Source organism: Sceloporus occidentalis, unplaced genomic scaffold, assembly GCF_023333645.1.
Source record: "Sceloporus occidentalis isolate IW3139 unplaced genomic scaffold, rSceOcc1.0.p SCAF_7, whole genome shotgun sequence".
Lineage (NCBI taxonomy): Eukaryota > Metazoa > Chordata > Lepidosauria > Squamata > Phrynosomatidae > Sceloporus > Sceloporus occidentalis.
In genome coordinates this window covers 80157990-80182452 of record NW_028316987.1, presented here as the reverse complement: position 1 = coordinate 80182452, position 24463 = coordinate 80157990, and the positions used below count along the sequence as shown (strand labels likewise).

At 38.9% G+C, this 24463-nt stretch overlaps 1 protein-coding gene across 2 annotated transcripts in view; it reads left to right on the top strand.

Moving 5' to 3' along the window:
• Positions 1–20546, top strand: part of LOC149310016 (partitioning defective 3 homolog) — a 654223-nt gene extending 633677 nt beyond the window's left edge. The window contains exons 23-25 of one of the 2 annotated variants that reach the window (XM_089533491.1): positions 966–1080; positions 10655–10782; positions 18484–20546. In XM_089533491.1, coding sequence (XP_089389617.1) covers positions 966–1080; positions 10655–10782; positions 18484–18877 — 637 coding nt within the window. In that variant the 3' untranslated portion in view covers positions 18878–20546. Of the gene's footprint in view, positions 1–965; positions 1081–3389; positions 3431–10654; positions 10783–18483 lie in introns of those variants that run through there. The other variant, XM_089533492.1, reaches the window with a different exon arrangement.
• The last annotated feature ends 3917 nt before the right edge of the window (positions 20547–24463 follow it).

Here is a 24463-nt window from a genome sequence, read left to right as displayed (position 1 = left end):
GATGCACATGATGACACCTCACCAAAAAGATCGAGCAGATTTCTGTGGTTGATGTTGGTAAACCATTCTATTTCATTGTTCAGTGAAAATGAAGCTTCTGAGCCATCTCTGAAGGCAGTCCCCATATAGAGTGCTTTACAGTAATCCAGCCATTTCACCATGCTTACTATGGGCATTAATAACTTTCAATAACATTGGTGTACAAAGGCTTAACATTTACACACACACAATTCTGAGACAGTCTATTAATAAACTTATCTTGAAAGGATGGGTTTAAACTTTTCAGAATGTGGTGCTGTGTGTATGTTTGTGTAAAGACATTTCTAGAAAGGGAAATCATGGCATTAGTTATAGAAAGTGATGAGTGGATGGATAGATGGTTGGACAGATGATCAAACAGAATTGGATAGTTCTAATAATTATTCCAACTAAGACACAAAAGGACATCTTATTTACCACAGCTCATCACTCTTCTTAATGCCAGCCTGAGGCCGAATCAGACCCTCAGTTCACTTGCCTTTGAGGCTGAAAGCACTTTCTTTAACATGTTGAGATTTGCCATCAGTCACTATACTTACAACGGTTTGCAATGATAACCTTCAAACCCATGCACTGGATTCAGGATGAATCCTGTATCTAGACAGCACACCATTCTTCATTTTCACTAGGACTTCTTCCCTAACTTATTTCATGTTGTTAACACTATGAGATACTTAATGTGTTCCCAAAATTTTTGCTAAAGGCTCGATGGGCACTTACAAGACTTTTTTTTTAATCACAGGGATAAAATGGTATTTTATGTTTGTAAAGTTTTGCTCTAAAATGTTGATTGTGAGCACTTTGTCAGCTCATGCTTATGCATTTGTAAGATTCCAGAATCCAATTTGTGTTTGAAGAAAAATACTGTAGTTGTTGTTCGAATGAAGTATTAATCTCCCTTCTTCTTATGTCACTCTTTGCAACAGATCAGCTCCCAGCAATCATGATCGGATACAACGTCTAAGGCAAGAATTTCAGCAAGCAAAGCAGGAGGAAGATGTGGAGGACAGGAGGCGGACATACAGTTTTGAACAACCATGGGTAAGTGTTCATTTGTTACAGTCTGTGTAGATACCACAGTGTTGGAAATTAAGCTGCTTTATATGTAGTCAGTCTAAAGGTCTGAACAGAGATTCAAACCATGATTTCAAACCATGGTATTGTAGTCCAAAGCTCAAACCACTACACCACATTGGCTGCCTGCTCCTGGTTTGCTAGCTACAAGTCTCCAGGGTTTTAGCTTTCCCAGCCCTTTCTGGGACTACTGTGAAGTGAAGCTTCTGAATGCAAGGCATATGCTGTGCCACTGAGCTGCAGCTATCTCCCTGCCTCACTTCAGCTGTTTTCCCCGGTTGCAAAATCAAGGCAAAAAGAGCACCAGTGACCTTTAAACTCTTGACTCTTCCCTTCTCCATCTGTAACCCAAGGTTCCTAATTTCGTTTTGTATTGTGCTCTGCCATCTGTCCATTTTGTAAAGCGTATTGTTTGCCTTGTTACCAGCCAGGCTAACCTGATGCAAACTATAACCTGTCTGTCATTCAGTTTATGTCTGTTGGGGATTTATAAAGACATTATTTGCAAGAACACAATTCTTTGCTTGTTTAAGCTGCAGACTTTCAAGTAAGGATGGAAACAGCAAGTTATTTACACCAAACTTATCCCTCAAAGTATACCTTTTTTTATAAAATGCATTAAAAACAAATGTAAGTATCATATCCTTAAAAATGTTCTACAGGTATTAACAAGAAGATTTTTCCAAGTCAGGAAAAGATTATTGTTCTTCATCCTAAAACAGATTTGAAATATCTAGTTGGTTGGTTGATTGGTTGAATGGCTGTATTAACGAAAAGATGAGTAAGTTAAATCAGTTAGTGTCTGCCATCATTATACTGCATTGTATAGCAAAAAAGATCCCTTAAGCAGCTTGAATAACAAAATATAACCATTTAAAATCATGAAAAATAAATCCAGATAAAACAACTATTATTAAAACTACCCACCATATGAATGTCATTGAAGCACTATCTCCCTGAAAGGATTTTTGGTATAAGAATATTTTATTAAGCCTCCTTTACCTTACCTGGCAGATATCACTGGCCAGAGCTGTCTGCAGTTAGGAGGCCACCACTGAAAAAGCACCCTTCTGGTCCTAAAGCACATGAACATATTTGATGACCTAAGGCCATGAGGACATTTTTACAGAAGTAGACATTTCATTAGCTGAATTATGCACACATCCCTTGGAAAAGTTGCTACATGCTCACTAGGATATTCTGGGAACTGTAGTCCAATAGAGTAACCTTTTCAAGTTCCATACATACACAAACATTATAGTGAACCTTGCCACATTTATCATGATAGCATGAATTTAAAAGTCCAAATTGTCTCGCCAGAAAACAGGTTATGAAAACCTCTCAAATTTGCCAGGGGACTTGTCAGCATGTAACTGTATGCTGGTTTCTAAATAGTGCTTAGTATGCTAACATAAGAGAGCAGCTTTTTTAAAAAAGTGGACTTCTACTACAATTCTCCTCACCTCTTGCCAGCTTGATCACTGGCCAAACTGACTAGTGATGATGAAGATCATAATCAAATACATATAGATTGCACCATGTAGAGAAGACTGGTACAGAAACTGGCTTTAACTTTCTGGGTTTAAAGAGGAGTGTTGTGTCATAAATGTTCAGAACATATTGTGTAAATACAGAATCTTCATTTCTTTGTTTGTTCTTTTGTCTCCTTAAAAGTACTGTGTTTTAATAGCACCCGTAAACAAGGAAGGATAGCAAATCAGAAAATTCCTAAGTCATCTATAAAATCCTCTTTATCTTTTACTCTATGTTAAAAAAGAGAGAGAAAAGACTTTTTTAAAGTTCTTTTGTAACTTATGTTTGGTTCTCTGTGGAACTTCTGGTTTTATTTATTTTATTTTAATGGCCAGTCCATTTTTTAAGTTAAGTGCTATAAAAGATAACTTAGTATCTCCCCTCTTGTACAATGTCCCTGGAAATGAATGAGCATGCTTCTTCTGATATGTAAGGAGTTCTTTTTAATGTCAGGAATGCAATGGATTAGGGATCCATAGTGGGGAAAAAAGTCTATGAAAAATGTGCACTCAGGAGGACTTGAGAACTTAACTACTGAAGGTCATGGCCCAAATGTTGTCTGTCCAAATGCCATAGAAACTTTAAACAGGAAGCTTTGACATGTGTTATATTTTCCAGCAATGACTGAATTATTTAGATGACAGGCTGATTACCTCAAAGATGGAATAATTTTCTAAATTGTGGGCCAGAACATTGACATTTACTTTTTTTCCTTCTCACCCTACCGCCATGTGAACAATAAGGACTCCTCTCCCATTGGGTCAATCATACAAATAAGCTTAAAGTCAGTATTTCTGTTTAATATATTAAATCTAATAATTTATTGTTTCCTTTTGATTATCTCTCTCACACACACACACTCTCTCTCTCCCCTCCCTCCCTCTTCCTCAGTCTCTCTTTCTGTCTCCCACTCACACACTCTTTCTCTTTCTTTGTGTTTTCCTATGTACAGTATGTTTTCAAACAGACCCGTTGATTTAGAGAAATAGGTCCAATGCATTTTGAAATTATTCTCCTCCTTGGGCTGATCTGGCTAATATTACTATTTTTGGAAAGGATAAAACAATGATCTCATCCATTCTGAGAGCAAGCAATGTAGTCCCGGCATTGAGGAACAATAAGTCAATCTCTTTAAGCAGCATATGTGACTTCAGTGTATTGGCTTAAAATTATAGAGGTACTCTTCCTAAAATGCATCCAGATGTACCAAATACCAAACTATGTTTTAAAAAAACCATAAAAGCAGTTTACTACATCTATACAAGAGGAATCATCAACCCTGTTCTTAAATGCTTTTTGGACTTTTTGTCTCAAAAGCTTTTAGTTCAACGTCAAGTTGCGCGGGGAAACTCACCCATACAAGACCTATTGTTAAAACTGGTGTATTAGCCTGGGGGAAGTAGTTTGTGGCACTAAATAGAGCGGAGGTGGGATGAGCAGGCAGGTTTAGATGAACATAAATCTGGAAAAGTCCTTAAAAAGACATGAAAAGAAAGTAAACTCTTTTGTCTTGAGTTGAACAGTGAAAGCAATCTTCCCTTTACAGAACCTTGTGAACTATGATTCACAGAGATGTATTCTTTTCCCCTCTTTTTTAAGATAGCAATTTGAGAACTGAGATATTCTAGGAGCAGAGACCTATGAAAGAAATACATATATCTGTAAAGGAAAGGAAAAGGAAAAGGAAAAGAAAGAAGGAAAGAAATAGGGATTCATGTATATATCTAATACAAAAGCAACTTCTGCCTGAATTGTAAGTTTCCAAACCTTGGTGGACAGTTGTGACCACATGCCTCCTCTCAGATTATAACAGGCAAGTGTCCATTTCAAATTGTTCCACTATGATCATGTTGGCAGAGTCTTTACCTGATGGGCTGTGGGAGAACTGGCACTTCTTCCTAGGCTTGTACAGCCGCTATGCCAAAAATTAATGAACTCCTGTCCTCAAGGCAGGCAGTCCAGCAACTTTAATGGATACAGACACTCTTATTAAAATCTTCAAAATGACATTTCCTGAAGAGATCTAGGCAGAAATGTTGATGCTGGGAACATCACTCAGAACAGTGAATTCAGCTTTTGATTGATTTGGTTGGACTGGCAATTCATCTTTTTTATTATTACTGTTTTCATTTCATTAACACTAAACGTCCATGCCAGAGTTCCTTCAGGGCCCAAGGCACATCTGGAACTCCCATACAAGAAGGAACTTCCTCGTAATATCAGTAATGGATGGATGCGGGATCCTGAACACAAAAGGGAATGAGGAATCCCCTGCTTCTAAATAAACTGTGTACATACAGTGGGACATAAGAACATATGAAGAACCATGCTAAATGTGTAAAGGCATGGCAATACTGTCAGTTTCATTTTCAAAAGCCTGTCTAGTCCAGCATCCTACATCTGTCAAATGCCTAAACTGAACCTGAGAACAATAGCATCTTTTCACCCATGTTACCTAGCAACTAGAACTAAGACTGAGGCTGCTGCCACACTGCAGAATTAATGCAATTTGACACCACTTTAGTGTCATTGTTCCATCCCATGGAATCCCAGAATGGCACCATACTTCTCTGACAGAGAAGGCTAAATATCTCACAAGACTACCAATCCTAAATGCCATAGCACTGAGCCAGGGCAGTTAAAATGGTGTCAAACTGCATTAATTCTGCAATATATTCAGCCAAAGACTGAAGGTAATATATAGCCATCATGACAGGCAGCCACTGATAGCCTTGTTGTTGTTGCTGCTGCTGCTGCTGCTGCTGCTGCTGCTGCTGTTGTTGTTTGCTTTCAAAGCATTTCTGACTTAAGGCAACCGTAAGGCAAACCTATAATGAGGTTTTCTTGGCAAGATTTCTTCAGAGAGGGTTTGCCTTTGCCTTCCTCTTAGGCCTAGACAATGTGACTTGGCCAAGATCACCTATTCCAAATGGGAATTCAAATCCTGGTTTCCTAGTGTCCTAGTCCAACATTCAAATAACTATACCACACTGGGTCTCAATTGATAGCCCTATCTTCCATGAATTTGTTTAACTCCTTTCTGAAGCCCTCTATGTTGATGACAGTCACTGTATTACGTGTTTTTGAATTCCAGACGCACTGTGAGAAGAAGTACCTCTTTCTAACATGATGCTCTCACCTTCATTGGATGACTCCATTTTTTTATATCGTGAAAGAGGAATCCACTTTCTCCACAACATAAAGTGTGTTACTTTAGACACCTCTGCCATGTTCCTCTTTACTCAACCTTTTTCAAGCTAAAGAGCCCTGAATTTTGTAGCTTAACTTTGTAGGGGAATTTTTCTGGCCTGTTTTTCATTTTGGTTTCCCTGTTCTTCACCTTTCTCTTCTCTACTGTGAGCTGAGAAAAACAGAACTGTACACAATGTGTAAAGGCATAGGGATACTGTCAGTTTTATTTTCTGTTCATTACAAAGAATGCTTACTTTTTCAAAGCAGCTGTGTACTAGGTTGGTGTTTTCATTGAGCCCGAGCATTCAATCACAAGCTGAGACTGCATCATTGTAAATGTAAAGTTAAGATTTATGTATGTGTGTAACAGATATACTAAGCCAGTCAAGCCTCCAATTTCAAGGGATTCTTTTGTAGCTGCTTGCTGCCCCACTCAGTTCTAACCAGGTTAAATCATTTGTTATCATCAATAAACTTGTCCACTTCAGTCCTCACCCTTCACTCTGGAGGCCCATTTACACTGTACAATTATAGCACCATTATTATTATTATTATTATTATTATTATTATTATTATTATTATAGTTTGTTTATAAAGCACTGTAAAATTTACTCAGCGCTGTACATAATACATAGTATTCCATTTTAACTGCCATGGTTATGTCTTGTGGAATACTAGGATTTGCAGTTTAGAGAAGGGAATTTAGAATTATGAGGGCCAGCATGGTGTAGTAGTTTGACATTGGACTATGCTAGACTACAATTCTGGAGACAAGTGTTAGATTCCCTGCTCATCCATGGAAACCCACTGGATGACCTTGGGTGAGACACACACTCTCAGCCCCAGAAAAAAACCATAATTGGTTTGCCTTAGGGTTGCCTAAATAACTTGAAGGCATACAACAATTTAGAATATCAGCCAGAGGGCTCTAGTGCCTCACCAAACTACAAACTTCAGAAAGCTTTGTCAGTTAAAGTAAAAGTGTAAGTGTGCAGTATAAATGGGTCCCAGATCATAAATTCATCCCTGCCTTAATGAAACATGTCACTTCCAATCCTTTGAAATAAGAATGTGAGCTATATTTTGGTTGGCTCACCTATTCTAATGGATTACATACTGAATCTTTTTCTTGTAATAAGTCTTACATACTTATTATCTTACTACTGATGTAATCTTACCAAAAGCATAAGTAAACCATGCATATATTCAAGAAAAATAAACATATTTGTCTGTTAAATTAAAGGGAAAAAAAGTTTTGTGTTAGTCCTTAAAGAGCAAAAGATCAATTGTGCTATAGATTTTTGTGGACTAAGGTCCACTTCCTAACATGAAAAGCAGATTCATTTCAGCCAGTCACCCACACTGAGCCTTTTCCCATTTATTATCTTTGTTCTTGGCTGAATACACAGACTGATTGCAAGTTCTTAATTATTCTTTAAAATGCAGTTTACTTGGCCCACATGGGCAGAGGCCTGATGAGTTGACACTAAACCAATTGAGGCAGTGCTGAATCCAGCTACTCCCAGTGTAGGAATGCTTGGAACTACCGAAGGACTGGCCTCTTCCTTCTTTAAATTTACACCAGCATTTGTGGCTATGTCATTGGGCTGGAGGAGATTTGCATCTGATGTAATTTAGCCCCAGTTTACTGTCACTTTTCCTGCTCTTGTGCTGACAGATTTTAGCTAGCAGAGCAATTCTGACAACAGATTGCTCTGTAAGCATATACCTGAGACCAGATGGCAATGGAAAGGCATTTCTGGTGGCAAAATGGACTTCTGTCTACTTCTAAAATACTATAGACTGGCATCTTTGAGTCAGGGCTGTAGTGCCTGACAATCAATGAAAGGATATACCTCTTAATTGTTTGAGCATCTCTGAGTGTTTTTATGGGCCCAACAAAAATGCATATTACTTGCATTTCATTCTGCAGTATATATCTGATATTTCTCTATTAAGAAGATAAATTTTATGCAAAATCAGTTTTGTTGTAATTTCTCCAAGATTTGAGAAAATGCACTCCTTCTACTGAGATTAAAATACTTTTTAAGGATCATATGCCCTAAAATTGCACAAGCATCAACATTTTGGTTGAACTTCCTTTTCTCCTGCACTTTTTTTTAACAGACCTTCCAAGTAGTCATGATAATTTCACTTGTTTCACTATGGAAGACATAAACATCAATTTATTTATATAACAGGGCCTTGCATTTTATGGCATCCTTGATGGCCCATGTGATTTAAAAAGGTCAGCACTTGTCATACATCTCCTCACAGACAAGGCCAAGAGTTCTCTGCAAATTTGCACAGTTAAGAAGCAGCCAGCTTTGTTTGATAGCTTTAAAGAATTATGATAATTATACTTTGTCTTGTGCTGCCCTGTTTGTACAGGTGTTAAGTAGTTTTGGGAGATATACTCTGAGCACACAATTTGTGTTCCAGTGCATAGCAATATATTTTTCCACTTCATGGCAGGGGATGAAGAAGGGGATTTAGTTTTACGTCTCACAGTCATGATATGCACTGTTGCCAGCATTAAAAATTCCGTGCAGATGTGAAATAAAACTAATGTGATTCCCTCTTTCCCATGTATTGTCAGTGATTTTCAAAGTCATAACAGTTGGGATTGGTCTTTTTGTGAGGCTTGTGGCTATCGATTCCCACTTGTCAGCTGTTAAAAAAATGTTTTTAACTTAATGTGAGTCAAGAGGAAGTAAGACCTTGCCCTTTAAGCAGAGCTGACCCAAGGCATTTTACCACCTGAAGGAAAAGTCAAGATGTCCTCCATCCCCACCCCACTCCTCAACTTAAAGTACAAAATGGGATCTAGCTGAATCCTGTTTATTACTGAATTACTGTTTTTGCAAAGTAAATGTACCCACCCAACCCAAATGTAATAGATTTCAGTCAGTTCTTCATATTCATGGAGTTTTTATCCATGGATTCAAGCATCCACAGCTTGTCAATATTTTAAATATATATACATTACAAAAAGCAAACCATGATTTAGCTATTTTATATAATGAACACAATTTTACTATGTCATTGTGTTTAATGGGACTTCAGCATCCACATATTTTGGTATCCACAGGAGGTCCTGGAAATGAACCTTAGTGGATACCAAGGGCCCACAATATTAATAGAACAAATAAAACAACAAGAACAAAGAAGAGGAGAAGAAAAAATATCCTGCATATAAATGCTAATTACATATATATCCAGAAGAGCAGCAAAATGAAAAGAGAACATCAGTTCAAAAATTATCCTGTGATTTGGAAGGGGGCAATAAGTTATTCCTATTATTAATATGTTCTTCAAATGTAACACATGCCACAACATAACAAAGCTGGGTGCTTCCTCTGTGTCTTTCTGATCCTTTATTTTATAAGTCAGTGGTTCTCAGTTGGTGGGGCAGGACCTGCAGAGTGTTGGTGCCATAACAAACTGCAATTCCCAGAATTCCGGGTCCTCTTCTCTGGAGCAGCAGAAAACAAGCTCATTCCCTCCTCAATATGACATCTCTTCAAATATTTAAACAGGGCTATCATATCACTTCTTAACCTTCTTTTCTCCAGGCTAAACATCCCCAGCTCCCTGAGTCATTCTTCATAAGACATGGTTTCCAGACCCTTCACCATGTTATTGGCCTCCTTTGGACATGCTCTAGTTTCTCAATGTCCTCTTTGAATTGTGGTGCCCAGAACTGGACACAATATTTCAGGTGGTATCTGAACAAAACAGAATAGAGTGGCACTATTATTTCCCTTGTCTTCTCTGTCAGAGAGCTCTGGTGCCACAGCAAACTACAAATCCCAGCATTCCATAGGATGACAGTTAAAGCAGTGTCAAACTTCATTATTTCTGCAATGCAGATTCGGCTGGGTGTGTACATACCCATGTGCACTGGTGCAAGCAGTTGTAGTATAGCTATTGTTGCTAAATTTAAGAACACTGCATTATAATTTTCTGTTGTCTGAAAAAGGCACACTTGAGTTTACTACTATAATCCTTTTTTCCCCCGCTAATCTAATTTCCTTTCATTTCTCCTGCCCTGTTTCCCTTTCCCCAAATTTCCATAAATTCTCCTTCTTCCCTTGCCTCCAACACTAAAGATGAAAATGCTGAATTTTATCTAACACTGATGATTTTGAGTGAATAAATATAGCATTATTCAAAATGGACTTTCTAATGAGGGCAAAAGTCAGGGTGAAGATGTGTAGTACTGAGCTGACCTGGGATTCCACTCTTTGGATTCAAGGAGCCTTCAGAGAGGACAAAGAACAACATAGTTCTTAAGCCCTTGCCTTAAGAATTATCTTATTCCAAAGACAAAAAGTTATTCAAAATGTTATTTAAAAAAAGAAATCATGCAAGAATCTACTGTATACTGTTAAGAATCTTTGTTCTTAATCAGGGGAAGGGGTTTTTATTTGCCTCTGTACAGAAAAGCAGAATTATTTATTGTTTCAAAATAAACCATTTTTAAACCTGTGGAAGTCAAGGAAGTCAAGCTGGCTTCATCCCTGTTGATTTTCCAAAGGGCAAGAAGATTGTGTTGTTTCACATGGCTTTAAGTCCTTTAAGAACGGATGTCCAGTGTTAGCTGCTCTGGCTGTTTTAACTTCCTGAGGTTTTTAAACTGTTTTAAGTTTTGATATCCTTTTGTGTATTTAAATGACTTTTTTTTCCTGTTGTGCATCACTTTGGGGGCATTGGTGGGTTGAGAGTCAATAGAGAAATGCTTGAAGCTCAGTCTATAAATGCTTGATGCTCAGTCTGTCTGTCAGTCAGTCACTTTCTATTCTTTTTCTCTTAGCCAAATTCAAAGTCGTACTCGCAAAGCGGGAGGCATTCTGTATCGGTAGAGGTTCAGATGCAAAAGCAGCGACAAGAGGAAAGAGAGAGTTTCCAGCAGGCTCAGCGGCAGTACAGTTCATTACCCAGGTATGGCAAATGGCTAAAACTGGATGTCAAATGTGATCACGAAGCCAGTTCATTCCAACAGAAATAAAGAACTCTAGTACTATGACTTCCTTAGTAAGAGGAATCCATTATGGGATATTCATATATAACTAAATTAATGCATGAGGAAAGAATAACAGCATGGAGGATATCACTGTACGTAAGCAATTCACTCCATTCAGCCCTTGGGACACTTAGTGTGGCCCTTGGGACTCCCTCCAGAAGCCCCTCAAAGCCCCAGATCCTTTTAAAAAAATAACAATCAGGCATTGTTTTGCCCCTAAACCAGCCAAAAATATCCAGAGCCTCCTAAAAAGGCAGCAGCTTTGGTTCCCTTGTCTTCCCAAAGCCCCGCAAACCTCCCCAAAACACCCTCCAAAAGAAAAAAAATATTGGCCAAATATCAGTTCAAATGGTGGATGGGTTTGACATCATACTGCTTCAAGTGCACTGAAATACTCTGAAGCTACCCACCATGTTGGCACAGGAAGGAAAAATGGCCCTTGCCTTCTGCACAGATGCCCACCACTGGTCTATACAGAGTCCATCAATGTATACAGGTGGGAAGAGTCTCTTGCAATATTTTAATAAATGCCTGTATATCTGGGATGGAAACCATTATGTGGCCCATCCATTTGCATTCCATCTGTTAGAGACTAGAGGTGAATATAATTAGTTAGATCCTGCTTTGAGTGCGCGCGCACACACATACACACACATATCCAATTGAGGCTTCTGATTTTTAAAAGTTCATGCAAAGGGCAACAGCTTATCTCCACATCTCACATACTTTACACAACAATCTGTTCTCACAAATGTGGACATTCTTTCAAGATCAACAGAAAATACCTTGCAGGCAAGATGGAAAATTATGTGGTCTTTGCTTTCCATGAACTCTGTGTAATATTTTCAAGAGGCTTGAGATACTGTTGTGGGGTGAGGAGAACAGAGAACTCCACTTTCCTCCACCCAGTTCTGTGTCTCTAAATCTAGTTTGGCACTCATATTGAAAAATTCAGGCTAGCCAGATAAATAACCAGGAACTGCCGTGAAAGTTCAGAATATGCAAAGGGCACACAAACCATAGCTGCTCTATAGCGCATGGCTCTGTAGCTCATGGAACCATGGTATGAAATCATGTAGCTTCCTCGTCTTATATATTATAATTTCACATAGTAAAAGGAAAAATAGATATGAACTTGATAAGAGGAAGCCATGGTAATGGAAATCATCTTTCTTTTATAGCTTGTTATTGAGTGAATTTTGGATGATGATGTAGACGTATGTCATAAAAGAATTAATTGAGTGAACAGAGAGATTACTGTGAAAAGTTATTTCACGTTGGGCCATGTCCAACTTTCTGACACATTTAATTGGTTCCAATAGTTAAATGCTGTCTATAGATGTGTCTTAGTTTAAAATCAAGATTTATATGCAAAGTGTTCATTGGCAACTTAAGATTCCAAAAGGGAGATGAATTCTAAAGGAAAGGTGTGGGGGTGTGATGCTTGTGACTATCATGGAGCTGCACCTAAGACCTTCAGGTATTCAATAAATGATTTGGATTGGCTTGAGGCATGGTTGGTTTGAATTTTTTTAAAATGTGTGTGAGACAGTTTTCAAAACTAATGGCATTTGGAATTTGAATAGAAGACTGGATTAGGAAGAGTAGTTGCCCCTTTGAGGGAGGAAGAGGTGTGGGAGAGGTTTTATTTGGCTGTGGTGTAATGGGAACACGTTTTATGGAAGCCAAGGGTTTTTGTCCCCACTCCACCCCTCTGTACATTGATTTCATGGAAGATTGAATGAGGTTAGTGAAGTTTGAGATGATAAGAGGCCTTGGATGAGAAATGGGGAATGAAACCATGGGAGTGGTACCTTAGGAAAAAGAGTTATATATTTCTCAAGTACCTTGCTAGCATGTGGGGGGACCTGTAGGACTCCAGATATTGTTAGAGTACAACCCCCATCATCCCTGAGCACTAGGATTGATCAGCAGTGGAGACCAACATCTGCAAGTTAATAAACAAGTGGTCTATGATCAAAAAGGGGACATTTTTATGCCTTTTTCTTAACCACAAATTACCTGTGTGATCTGTTGGTGGGTTTTCCATAAGCATCTAATAGTCTCAGTAGGAAAATGGATACCTTTTGTTCTGTTCCTGCAGAATTCTTTTATTTCTTTAATTAATGCTACAAGCTCTCTAGATACTGATTTTACAGACTAACACAGCTATGTCTTTGAATTCTATGGCTACACTTTGTAAACTCCTAAAATTATGTCTTCAATTAACTGTCAGAAAAGCATGCAATACATGAATTATAGCAGGCTATGGATAAACCTGTATTTATACACAGTTCAAAACAGTTTGTTCAAAGTCTGTTCTACAAAACATCTATGCAAAAATTAATAAGTACTGTAGTCTTTGTTTCTCCCATTTCATGAATAATCTACATTCATGCAGTTTTAAACATAACTTGCTTCCAAACGTCTTAATTTATTTTAGTATCTTTCCATAAGAGCAGTGTAAACAGTCCAATTTTAAACCAGCTTTCTTGCTGACAGAAAGTAAATGAAGTTTCTCCTCAATTAATCCTTCTCATTTCCATTGTGAAATTCTATAAAGTCATATTCACCTCCAAGTGGGAGTATGCTATTGAAAAGTTGTTTTACTGCATCTCAGAAAATTTGGCAGCCTCATAGACACAGGAGGCTCATTCAGTTTGCTGTAAATTGTTTCACAATGGGATTTAGAATTGAGTCATTTTAGGAGGCTTATATAAACCTAAACAAAGGTTTAAATGTATCCAGGTTGAATATATTCACTCAGGGGTCTCACTGAGCTGCACATACACATTGTTTGTATATGTTATTTGCACATAATTTCTCCATGTCTTCAACTTACCTGGATACAAAGAGAAGTGGAATGTCAAAAACAACAAGGTCATTTGCAGATGCCACCACAGTGACATGAGAAAGTTTGAATTATCTGTTAAAAAAAGAAAGCTCATAATCTTTGTCCTTCCCATTGTCTTTATCCAGTGTACCGATTTTTCTTCTTGGCATTATGCAACTTCTCCATTTAGATGGTGCCAGTCCATCCACTGGAATAAGTTCTTTATTTCTCTTGGTCCCATATTCATCCATCCTTTTATTGAGGTTCCTGGGACAAAACTCAGCCAGCAGTATCCCCAGTGGAAGAAACCCTTGGGTCCAATAAAAGAAGAGTAATCGGGGCATCACTAGAGGGGTGCGGGCAGCTCCCAGGTGACGCCCACTGCTCCCCAAACATCTGCTCTTTGACACAAATGGGCTGTGGCATTCTCCCACATCCCTTTAAACTGCTGGACTTCAGCAGAAGAGAAGGCATGTGTGGGGCGAAGTTCAGTGGGCAGAGAAAGGGAAGGCCTCAGTTCTTCTTCTTGATATTGTTAGTTTACTCTTTTAAAATTTTCTTTAAAAACTTGACATTTTACCAAATTTTCACTTTAACCACATGAAGCTGGGTAAATGTAAATGAATTTAAGCTGTGCATATGAGATTGTAATTTAAAGGTACAATTTTAATTTTGCTATTTGTTTATGTTGCAACTGTTGCCATTACATTCAGTGATATAACAGAATTACAATTTATGAGTAACATTAGCACAGCAAACATTACCATACACCATTCCATATAGTTTAATATAAGATGAGGCCAATGTTTACTGCACCAGGTGATGCCAATCTAGTGATGCCACTTGTCATACACTACTGTATTTCCAAGGTAACTTGGGTTTATATCCAGTGATGATGTAGTGAAGGTAAGAGAGAGAGAAGGAGAGAGGGAGAAACAAAGAATGTGTTAGTTGCTGCTGCTATTATCTCTGTATTCATGTCAGGTAAGTTTGAAAGCACAAAGGAAAGTAGGGAGGTAGAGAATAGAAAGAAATGGTGAGTTATGTGGAATGCAGCAGTAGTGACAGTAGCTAATACAAGGCAGTGCAAGTCCAGGCTGAGATTTCTTGTGATCTCGTCTTTTATCCTATTCAGGTGATTCTTTTCCAAGTCAGAGCATTTATATTTTGGGATCCTCCACTTCGTCCCCAAGCACTAGGTGCTAGTTCCCTTTGTCACAAGCTCTACCTTTCTCATTCCTATTATCTACTAAAAGTAAGCTCTTTGTCACAATTCAGTCTCTCAAATTCATTTTAACAAATTCACTATTTTAAAACATTAAAAGCACATTTCAAAACAATAAATGGCCTAATGAGTAACTTGAAAAGCTTACTTTTGGAGGCTAAAATCTATTGTGATTCCTAAGTAAAGTTGGCCGGTTACACACCGGCACTTGGGACGTCTGCAGGACGTCCCATTTTAAAAAAGGGGCGTCTCTTCTAGACGCCCCTGGGTCTAATACGGACTCTGTCTGTACAATATGGCGCTGGCCATTCCACACGGCCGGCGCCATCTTTACGTATCGGATGCATAGCGTCCGAACGTGTCGCAGCGCCTATGACGTCGCGAATGCGCCAGCGGCGCCTCACGACGTCATAGAGGCGCCGCAAGAAGGAGCTCCATTTTGGAGCTCCTTTTTTGCTCCGCGCGGTGTGGCTGCTATGGCTCCCGCACGGAGCAAGCGGCGGTGGCGGCAGACCGCCTCAAAGCGGCGGTCTATAACCCGCCATAGACTCTTTAAATCAGTGGGAGCTGCATACACATTTTCTTAACATTCAGTATTAAATACAATGGTCCTACTCTAGCAGGAACTAGCAATTGTATTTAGAGCTTGGGCCATAATTTCCAGAATCCCTTAGCTGTCATGGTCATTGGGTGTTGTGTATACGCCCCACCATTGTTGATGCCAAAAACATTCTTACTGTTCCTAGGTGACCCATGAAGCTTTCTTCCAGGCCCATTTTCTCCCTGGGTATCCACTGAATTCCCTGGCACCTATTTTGATAGGTTCTGCTTCTGCATTATGTGATGAGAGAGTGAAGGAGCAACTTATTGGGGAGGAGGAGAAATTACCTAGAGTTGGAATCTTCATTAAAGCTATGTTTATAAGGCATATATGAAACGCAAATGAATTTCATGTTTAGATTTGGGTCCCATTTCCAAGATATTTCACTATGTACAGTTGGTCCTTCTTATACACTGTTTTTTTATACACAGATTCAAGCATACATGGTTTGAAAATGTTCCAAAAAATAAATGTCAAATATCAAACCTTCATTTTCCATTTTTTATAAAGGACACCATTTTGCTATGTCATTATATTTAATGGGACTTGAGCATCCACGGATTTTGTTATACACAGGGGATCTTGGAACCAAATCCCAGAGTATAACAAGGGTCCAGTGTATATGAAAATATTCAAAATCCAGACAAATCCGAAATCCGAAACACCTCTGATCCCAAGCATTTTGGATAAGGGAGACTCAACTTGTATCTCACATTATTTCCTGTCTGTACCCAGCACTGAGGTTTTTTGATACAGGCAGGGATACTGTATAATATCTAAATAAATGAACAGAGTTGACCTCTCACTCTTGTCTATCCTTCTCCTCCTCCTGCTTTTCCTCAATCATCATATTTATTTCTAACCTGCCCTTTGATGATGAAAGGATTGTAAGGCAGAGCTATTTTAACTTCCCTAGGAAGAGCAGTCCAGAGCCTAGGGGGCAGCCACTGAGAAGGCCTTATCATGTGTCTCCCCATATCATGTCTGTGAAGGTGGTAGGACTAAAAAAGGGCTTCTTCTGAGGAACTCAGGACCTGAGAAGTCTCCCTGAGGGATATAGTCTGTCAGTAGCCTGGACCTAAGCCATGTAAGGCTTAATAGGTCATAACCAGCACTTTGGATTGTGCCCAAAAACAACTAGTAGCATACGGAACCTTTTTAGCAAGAGAGTTGTATGCTCTGTGTAACCATCTCCAGTAAACGATGTGGCTGTGGTTCTTTGTGCTCTATTTTCTGTTAATTGTTGTAGGAAGGCTTGTCTGTCTGTTCTTCTTGGTAAGTTGGGAAAGGAAAGTACCCTCATTCCATCTTCCCCACTTTCCTCCATTGCAGGCAAAGGGAAATAGTTTTCAGGCAACACAGTTTGCTTGTTACAAGTACAAGGAGGCAAGGGTTTAACTTACTCCTGCCTGTTACCATTATCTTCTCCCACACCTTTCTTATTTGTGCTCTCAGGTTGCGGCCAAACTGCAGAATTAATGCAGTTTGACACCTCTTTAATTATGATGGTTGCATCCTATTAAATCCTGGTATTTGTTGTTTGTCATGGCACCAGAGCTCTCTGACAAAGAAGGCTAAAAATCTCACAAAACTACAAATCTCAGAGTTCCATAGCATTGAATGATGGCCATTAAAGCATTGTCAATCTGCATTAACTCTGTGGTGTAGATGCAGCCTCAGAGTTTGATAAAGCAACATTTTAAAAGTACAGCTCCCAGAATCTTCCAGGAAGGGGACCAAGTTCTGTTCTACCTCGCATGTATGTGGAGCCACTTTCTTTGAGAGGACCTCTAAACAGCCCCACTCCTCTACATAACACCAAATCCCCTCCTCCTTGATGCATGTCCTTTTCAACACTGTGATACAACACAGAGGAACAGTATTTCTGGTGAGCCTCCAGTCAGAATCAATTGATTTAGATCAAGGCAGCTTCCTAGTGTTTAGTAGGCTGCGTCAAGTAAAAAGTGCCTGTAGTGTGAATTATGCACAATGTATTCAAACATCCTTGTGTTTCAAGAAGGTTCAAATACTGCATATCTTGTAAACAGTCTTCATCGGCAGTGGGATGACTTGCAGGGCTTCATGAAGTAAAAGACAGGCCTTTGGCAGTCAGGGTTGTTAACCTCCTGCATACTAATGCCTCATGTCCTGGTCTATTGTAGCGTTAAGTCTGAAGGTTCTAATTGCTATTACAGTAGTAGCTGTCAAACTGTGAATATTTATAGTGTAGTGCCTCAAGGAACACCTTTAAATTGAAGAATTGCTGGTTACTCTAAGCAGAAGAGACAAGGCAGACACTCTGAAGGTGAGAGGGTGAGAAGAGCCTACTAGCTGCCAAGCTGACATCATCATCTGGGACTCTAACATGACAAGGGAATATAGCCCAGTTTGTTGTGTCACTGCGTTTCTTAAGCGCACAAATTTCTTCTGCTGCTTTGTGCTTTCTTTGTTCTAATGTGCCAGGGAAGCATACGATATTTGCGCTCATTAACTACAATTGTTTCTTTGTTTCCTTTAAAACTAGTCAGGAGCTGTCAGCCAATGGCTCAGGGACCATCACCAGTCCCTGGACCACCACTTTAAATAGTCCTGATCTACTGTACTGTCCTGTTTTCCACAACGGCCAACTATTTTTTTTAGGAAACCCACAAGTAGAATATGAAGGCAAAAACCATCCATGATCCCGCTCTCCAGTAGCACACAGTAGTAATAATATTTCATTGATTCATAATTCAATCTTTCATTGATTCATGTAATGGCTTTTGAGAATGTTTGGGACCACTGTTTGGTTTATAACCCATCTGGCATGGTTTGTTGCTTGAAACCATGTGTGATCTAACCTGACCTGAGTTCATTACATTGAGTCAGAAAGCTGAAATAAAAATGTTTTCAAGAATAAACCTTTGAGGTGAGTATCATGCAATTTATTTCTAAATATATACATATCTTTTTGTTTTTAGGCAAAGCCGTAAAAATGCAAGCTCCGTGTCTCAAGATTCTTGGGAGCAGAACTACCCTCCAGGTGAAGGTTTCCAAAGTGCAAAAGACAACCCAAGGTATTCCAGTTATCAGGGCTCACGAAATGGCTACATGGGGGGCCATGGCTTCAATGCACGGGTAATGCTTGAAACACAAGAGCTGTTGCGTCAAGAACAAAGGAGGAAAGAGCAGCAGATGAAAAAAAAGACATCTTCGGAAGGGTCCAGCAACTATGACTCCTATAAGAAAGTTCAAGACCCTAATTATGCCACTGCCAAAGGCCCTTTCAGGCAAGATGTACCACCTTCACCATCTCAGGTTGCCAGGCTGAACAGATTACAAACACCAGAAAAGGGAAGACCTTTTTATTCTTGAGTCAAAGGAAAAGGTGAACATCCCATGCAATAAAGGAACATTTTCATATGAAGAGACTTGTATTTTGGGAAGAAAAACAAACTTTTAAAAGTGGAGGTGCTAAGGAATTCATGTCTGCTTCAGTGCCTTTAGCAATACGGGCAAAGAATCAGAGGGCCTTATGTCTTTGCCATTGTGTCTCAAGTGTTATATCCACACAAGGACTTTCCATCATCTGACAATCATACTCTAGGCAAGTGATGTGTCTTTGTTATCAAGTCCTGTGCTATCAGTGGCTGCTTTGCCACATTTTGTTATCAGGTGTTTCAACTTTTTAATGAGTTATGGTTCCAACATACATAATGAATTGGTTTCTAATTAAACAAAGCATTGTCATAACTGTTATCCCCTTTGGGTTGAGGGAAAAGGGTACATATCAGCTATAAACTGTAAGGCAGATGTCTGTGCAAGATCTCTGGTCCTGGATGGTTTATAGTTGATTAATATTTAAATGTCTGTATGGTGAAATTCTCTTTTTCTTTGCCTGCACATGTTCACTCTTGAGTCCTATCGAAAAGCTTTATCCTCATTCCTAAGCAAAAAAGAAAAAGACACTGCTATTATATTTCATTTATACTGGGGACCTTCATACATTTGTCTTATACCTTAAATATATATACCTTATATTATCAGTGGAAACGTATTTATATAACTTAAGCTTGGCCAATAACAGTGGGGGGAAATGTCTTATTTCATGAACCATACGAAATGGTGGGAGGGGGAGGACTCTGGCTTGGTTAAGCAAGTTTATTTTTTTAAAAAATGTTTCCCCTTGCCTTCGAAATGAATTCCATCTCAGAATGGATTATAGATAGATCATTACTCAGTTACAGCATATCATGATAATTTAATTTCTTTTGTTGGAGGGGGAAATGCTGGACAAAATAAAACTAAATTCTATTTTTGAACTAAAAATAGTTTTTTTAAAAACCTCTCTTTTTTGACAGTTTGTAAAGCCTTGTGGACAATGTACATTGTGCTTCCACATTATGGTATTTTTGCATCTCAGTATCATGATGAAGATCAACCACTAAAGCATATGAATAGAAAAATAAATGCGGGGGGAGGGGGAGGGAATTGGTATGTATCATTGTGAAAATATGTTGATGTCCAAAAATAACAGAAACAAAAAGATTGCGCTAGCAGAGATATTTTTAATGTGCATATTGGGTATATGAAATTTTCCTTTGCAACAGCTGGTTTTGTGTTTGAGGGTCTGAATTTCCATGTATTGTGAAATATATCTATATATCTCTATATAGATGTATAGATATATGTACTGGATTGCTAAAGTGCCTGCAAATCCTGATTTGGAAAAGCTTGAGATTAAAGCTCAGCATATCATGCATAAATGAACAAAGGAAAAAAGTATCATGTATGGTATTTGATTGATAATTTGCCTTTAAGAAAGAAAGGAACCTGTCCCATTTTATTTTTGCCTCATCCTGTTTCTAGATTCTATGTGAAAATTCAGCACATGTTATCTCTGTCTTTTATGCCTGTTTGTTAATTTTGTTTGTTTGTTAATATACAATACTCAAGTGTTAAAGATTTGTTACTAATGTAAGCACAATGACTTTGGATGATTATGGCTCTTTTACATGGAGACTGACACACTGTGTAAAATGGCACTCTCTGTAAATACAGAAATTTAGAATAAAAAAGACTGTTTTGTCTTGGTTTCAAGATCCTTTTGAAGTCTGCAAAAACTGGATCCATCTGTAGTTGATGCTGTAATTATTTCACAAAAGTTGTGAAACCTGGTGGTTTAAGTTTTCTTCTCAGTATAAACACTGGGGGGAAATGATTGGTAGGCCCTTTAGAGTGCCAGAAATGTTTCCAAAGAGAGAAAGGAGGCTAAATGCTTTCATACACCTCTGATTACAACTATAATAAGAAACAGGCCTGAGCCTATGGTTAGTTTCCAAGGAGAGTACGTCTGTAATCACACAGCAGAAATAATCCAGTTTGACACCATTTTAATTGCCATGTCTCGGTGCTATGGAATGCTGGGAATTGCAGTTTGTCGTCAAAGCAAAGTGGTGTCAAGCTGGATTATTTCTGCAGTGCAGATGGAAAGTAGATCTATTAAATTAGTTGGGTATACCTATATGATGACTCTGATTCATCAATTAATTCAGTGGATCTATTCTACCTGGGGCCTAGCCAATTGGATTCTAAACATTACTTTTTAAAGATCAACTCCAGTGGGAGTTATCAAGGCTGATGGTCTCACTCTGAGCAACCTCTGTGTAATGGCTTTTGAGAATATTTGTGGCCACTGTCCAGGAAAAAAATGTCATTTCTCCCCAACTTTCATGGAAGTTGTACAGTTGGCCCTCCATATATTCCAATAAACAAACCTTGATTTTGCCATTTTATATAAGGGATACCATCTCACTATGCTACTGTGTTTAATGGGATTTGAGCATCCACGGATTTTAGTATCCATGGAGGGTCCTGGAACCAAAACCAGCAGATACCAAGGGTCCACTGTAGTAGCAATCTGTTATCCATCAGTCACCAACATGAGGCGGGCATATCAGTCTTAACCATTACAGCTAATCCCAGCATTCAGAAGAATGACATTTTAAAAGCATGTTATTAAAATGATACAAAACAAATCAAAACCAATTGGCAATGCTGCAGTATTAGTAGTAGCTATGTCATACTGGTAAAGCACCAAAGAATTTTTAAAAGCCAAGATTTTGAATTAACTAAAATTAATTCTTGATGGAATTGGCATGTAGCAGCACAGATTTTTATCTGCCTAAGAGAAATAGCCACATTCTGATCAGAAAGGAGACATAAAATGCACCTGGTGGTTCTGGAAATTCCATTAAAAACAGGCTCATTTTTTTTTTTTAAAAAAGTGTGCATTGTGGTAGAAAGAAAAGTACATAAGATCATGGGTTATTGATTCTATCTCTCTGGAGTCACTGAAACACTTGTGTTCACTGCAGCAGATTTCTATTTTACTTTGTTTTATTTTATTTGGTATCTCACCAGAACTGCTGAAGCAAACTCATGGAGGTGATGATACAGGCAATTAGTGAATCCATGGCATATGAGGAATGTGAGAAGCCAGCCTGGGACCCATCACCAGCATGAACCTGTATTCTGCACAGTATATACTTCCTTTCCAAGTAACAGATTCCCAGGCTTCAAACAAGAGCTTTGGTCCACACCACTGATTCCTAGGCTTCAAATAAACTTTTATCTCTTATTTATAATGATTGATTAGAGATAAAAGAAGCAGCAGCTTGTGAGCTGGATTGGGAACCACAGACACATTGGCCCAGAAGGTACCAGTTCTCCATCCTGATTATCTACTCTGACATAAGGGAAAATAATTTGAATTAGATAAGGATGTGCCAACATGGTATAGTGGCTTAAGTTTAAGACTAGGGCATTGGTTCTCAAACAGGGGCAATACCCTCGGTGTGTGTGTGTGTGAAGAATTGCTCAGGGGGAGGCTTGGAGGCTCGTATCCTTCCTTCTCCTCTTTTTCCCAAACTTTTTTATGTTTAAAATGTACACATGCATTGAATTTAATATTGAATTTACTTAAATAAAACTGTTATTTTGCTATAAAATATTAAAATACGAATACACATGAATATGCGCAGGGAAAATGCGCACACTAAATAATCAAAATATTTTTATTCATATACTACATTGATGAGAGGGAGTGATGTCCACATGCAGATAAAGGAGTGTCCCAATGGTAAAAAATAATAATCAAGTGCCACTGGACTAGGACTCCTTGAATCCCTGCTCAGCCACGGAAAGCCATGGATTGACCTTGAGCAAACTGCACTCTCAGCCTAAGAGGAAGGCAATGGCAAATCTTTGAATAAATCCTACCAAGCATTCCCTACAGCAGGGTTGCTGTAAGTTGGCATTGACCTGAAGGCACATAACAACAACAACAAAAGGCAGAGAAAGACTGTGGATCCATAATTGTAGAGGGCATGAAACAAAGAAAAGCAAGAATAAAGGAAGCCAAGGCGACCATCCAATAGCAGCACCATAGGTCTCTCAACCTCTTCGTTGTTACTGCTTGGAGAACAAATGCTAGCTGGAATCACCATCTCACCAAATAAAGATTCCTTTCCTCCACCTGATGTTTGTTCAGGTAATTTTTTTCTGGGTTCACAACTTCCCTCCTAATGGAAACAATTGACACAAAGGGGGTCAAAATGAGTGGGAAGAGCACATCTGCTTAAAACAGATTGTACGATGGCAGGGAATGTTGTTTTCCCCCGTTAAGAATATTCAAGCTATTTTTCCCTCCTTTTTGCCTTCTGTGTTCTCCCAGCATCTCCTCCTGAACCATCCTGCAGTGAAAATCGGTGCTAATCCTTTATTTGCATGACATCACAGTCAGTTGCCATGGCAATCGTGTCAGCTTATGTGTTCTGCCTCTACTCCAGGTTCAAGGGAAGGGACGGAAGGGGAGGAAAGGCTGCAAGGTGGATTTTGATTCATACTCAGATGGAGCCAAGAGGCTCTGTTTTTGATGCAAATGTAACGGAGAAGTGAGCCTGCAATTTTGTCCGCTACACCTTTAATGACCCAGCATCAATCAGGCTGCCGTAAAAACCAGGTGGAATGATAATAGCAGAATTTGCACTTGTAAGTGTGTGTAGATTGGACTCGGGTCCTTTCCAAAATCAAATCACTTATGCGGTGCAATGGATGGGGCAGGGGGAGAGGCATAAAAAAATCAATCGTTCCTGATTGAACGTTCAATATAAGCAAGTATACCAGAAATCATACTATCCTATGAAAGTCCTTTTAAGGATTTGCCTCTGCTAGGAATTCTAATGTAAAAGTCGGCTGTTTCCTTAAGTCAGTCACTGTTTAGCTAAGAGAGACTATAGCTTCCCTCGCTGCCCACACCTTTGTCGTCATCCTGTGTTCTTCTCACAGATAACATTTCTCTTCCTGACTATCCTCCATCCCAGAGGATCTTGTCATAATGAGAGGGAGCCACTTTTCATACTAAATTGCCTTTTGTTCTGATTAACAGGTTTGCATACAAAAGCTAATGGTAATTGCACCGGGAGGAGAAGATCCAGAGAAATGATACAGAGGAAATATGGTCACAGCTTTGGCAGATTTAAGTTTCTCATCTTCATATGTTTAAACAATTTAATACGGGCATCCGTTCAGCTCCATTTCCTGGAGTCACCTTCTCAGATCTCCTTAAAGTAATCATCCTTCTTGGCTCCCCCACAATTTTTTTTAATCTTCAGGAGATTGCCCCATCTTTACCACCTTCTAACTATCACTGTTGTTTTGGTTAGCTAAGTGAAAAGGCCTCCAGACACTAACAGTGCCAATTCTGAGTTCCAAGATATAAATGTGATAACTTCTGTGAGTATGAACCAAATGAGATGGTATAGCTAAAGTAGGCAAAATGTTGCCCTCTATATATTTTGGACTATAATTCCCTTAATTCCTGACCATTGGCCACATTGACCAGGACTTATAGGAGTTGTGTTTGAAAATGTCTTCTCTAACCTTGGACATGTATCTGTC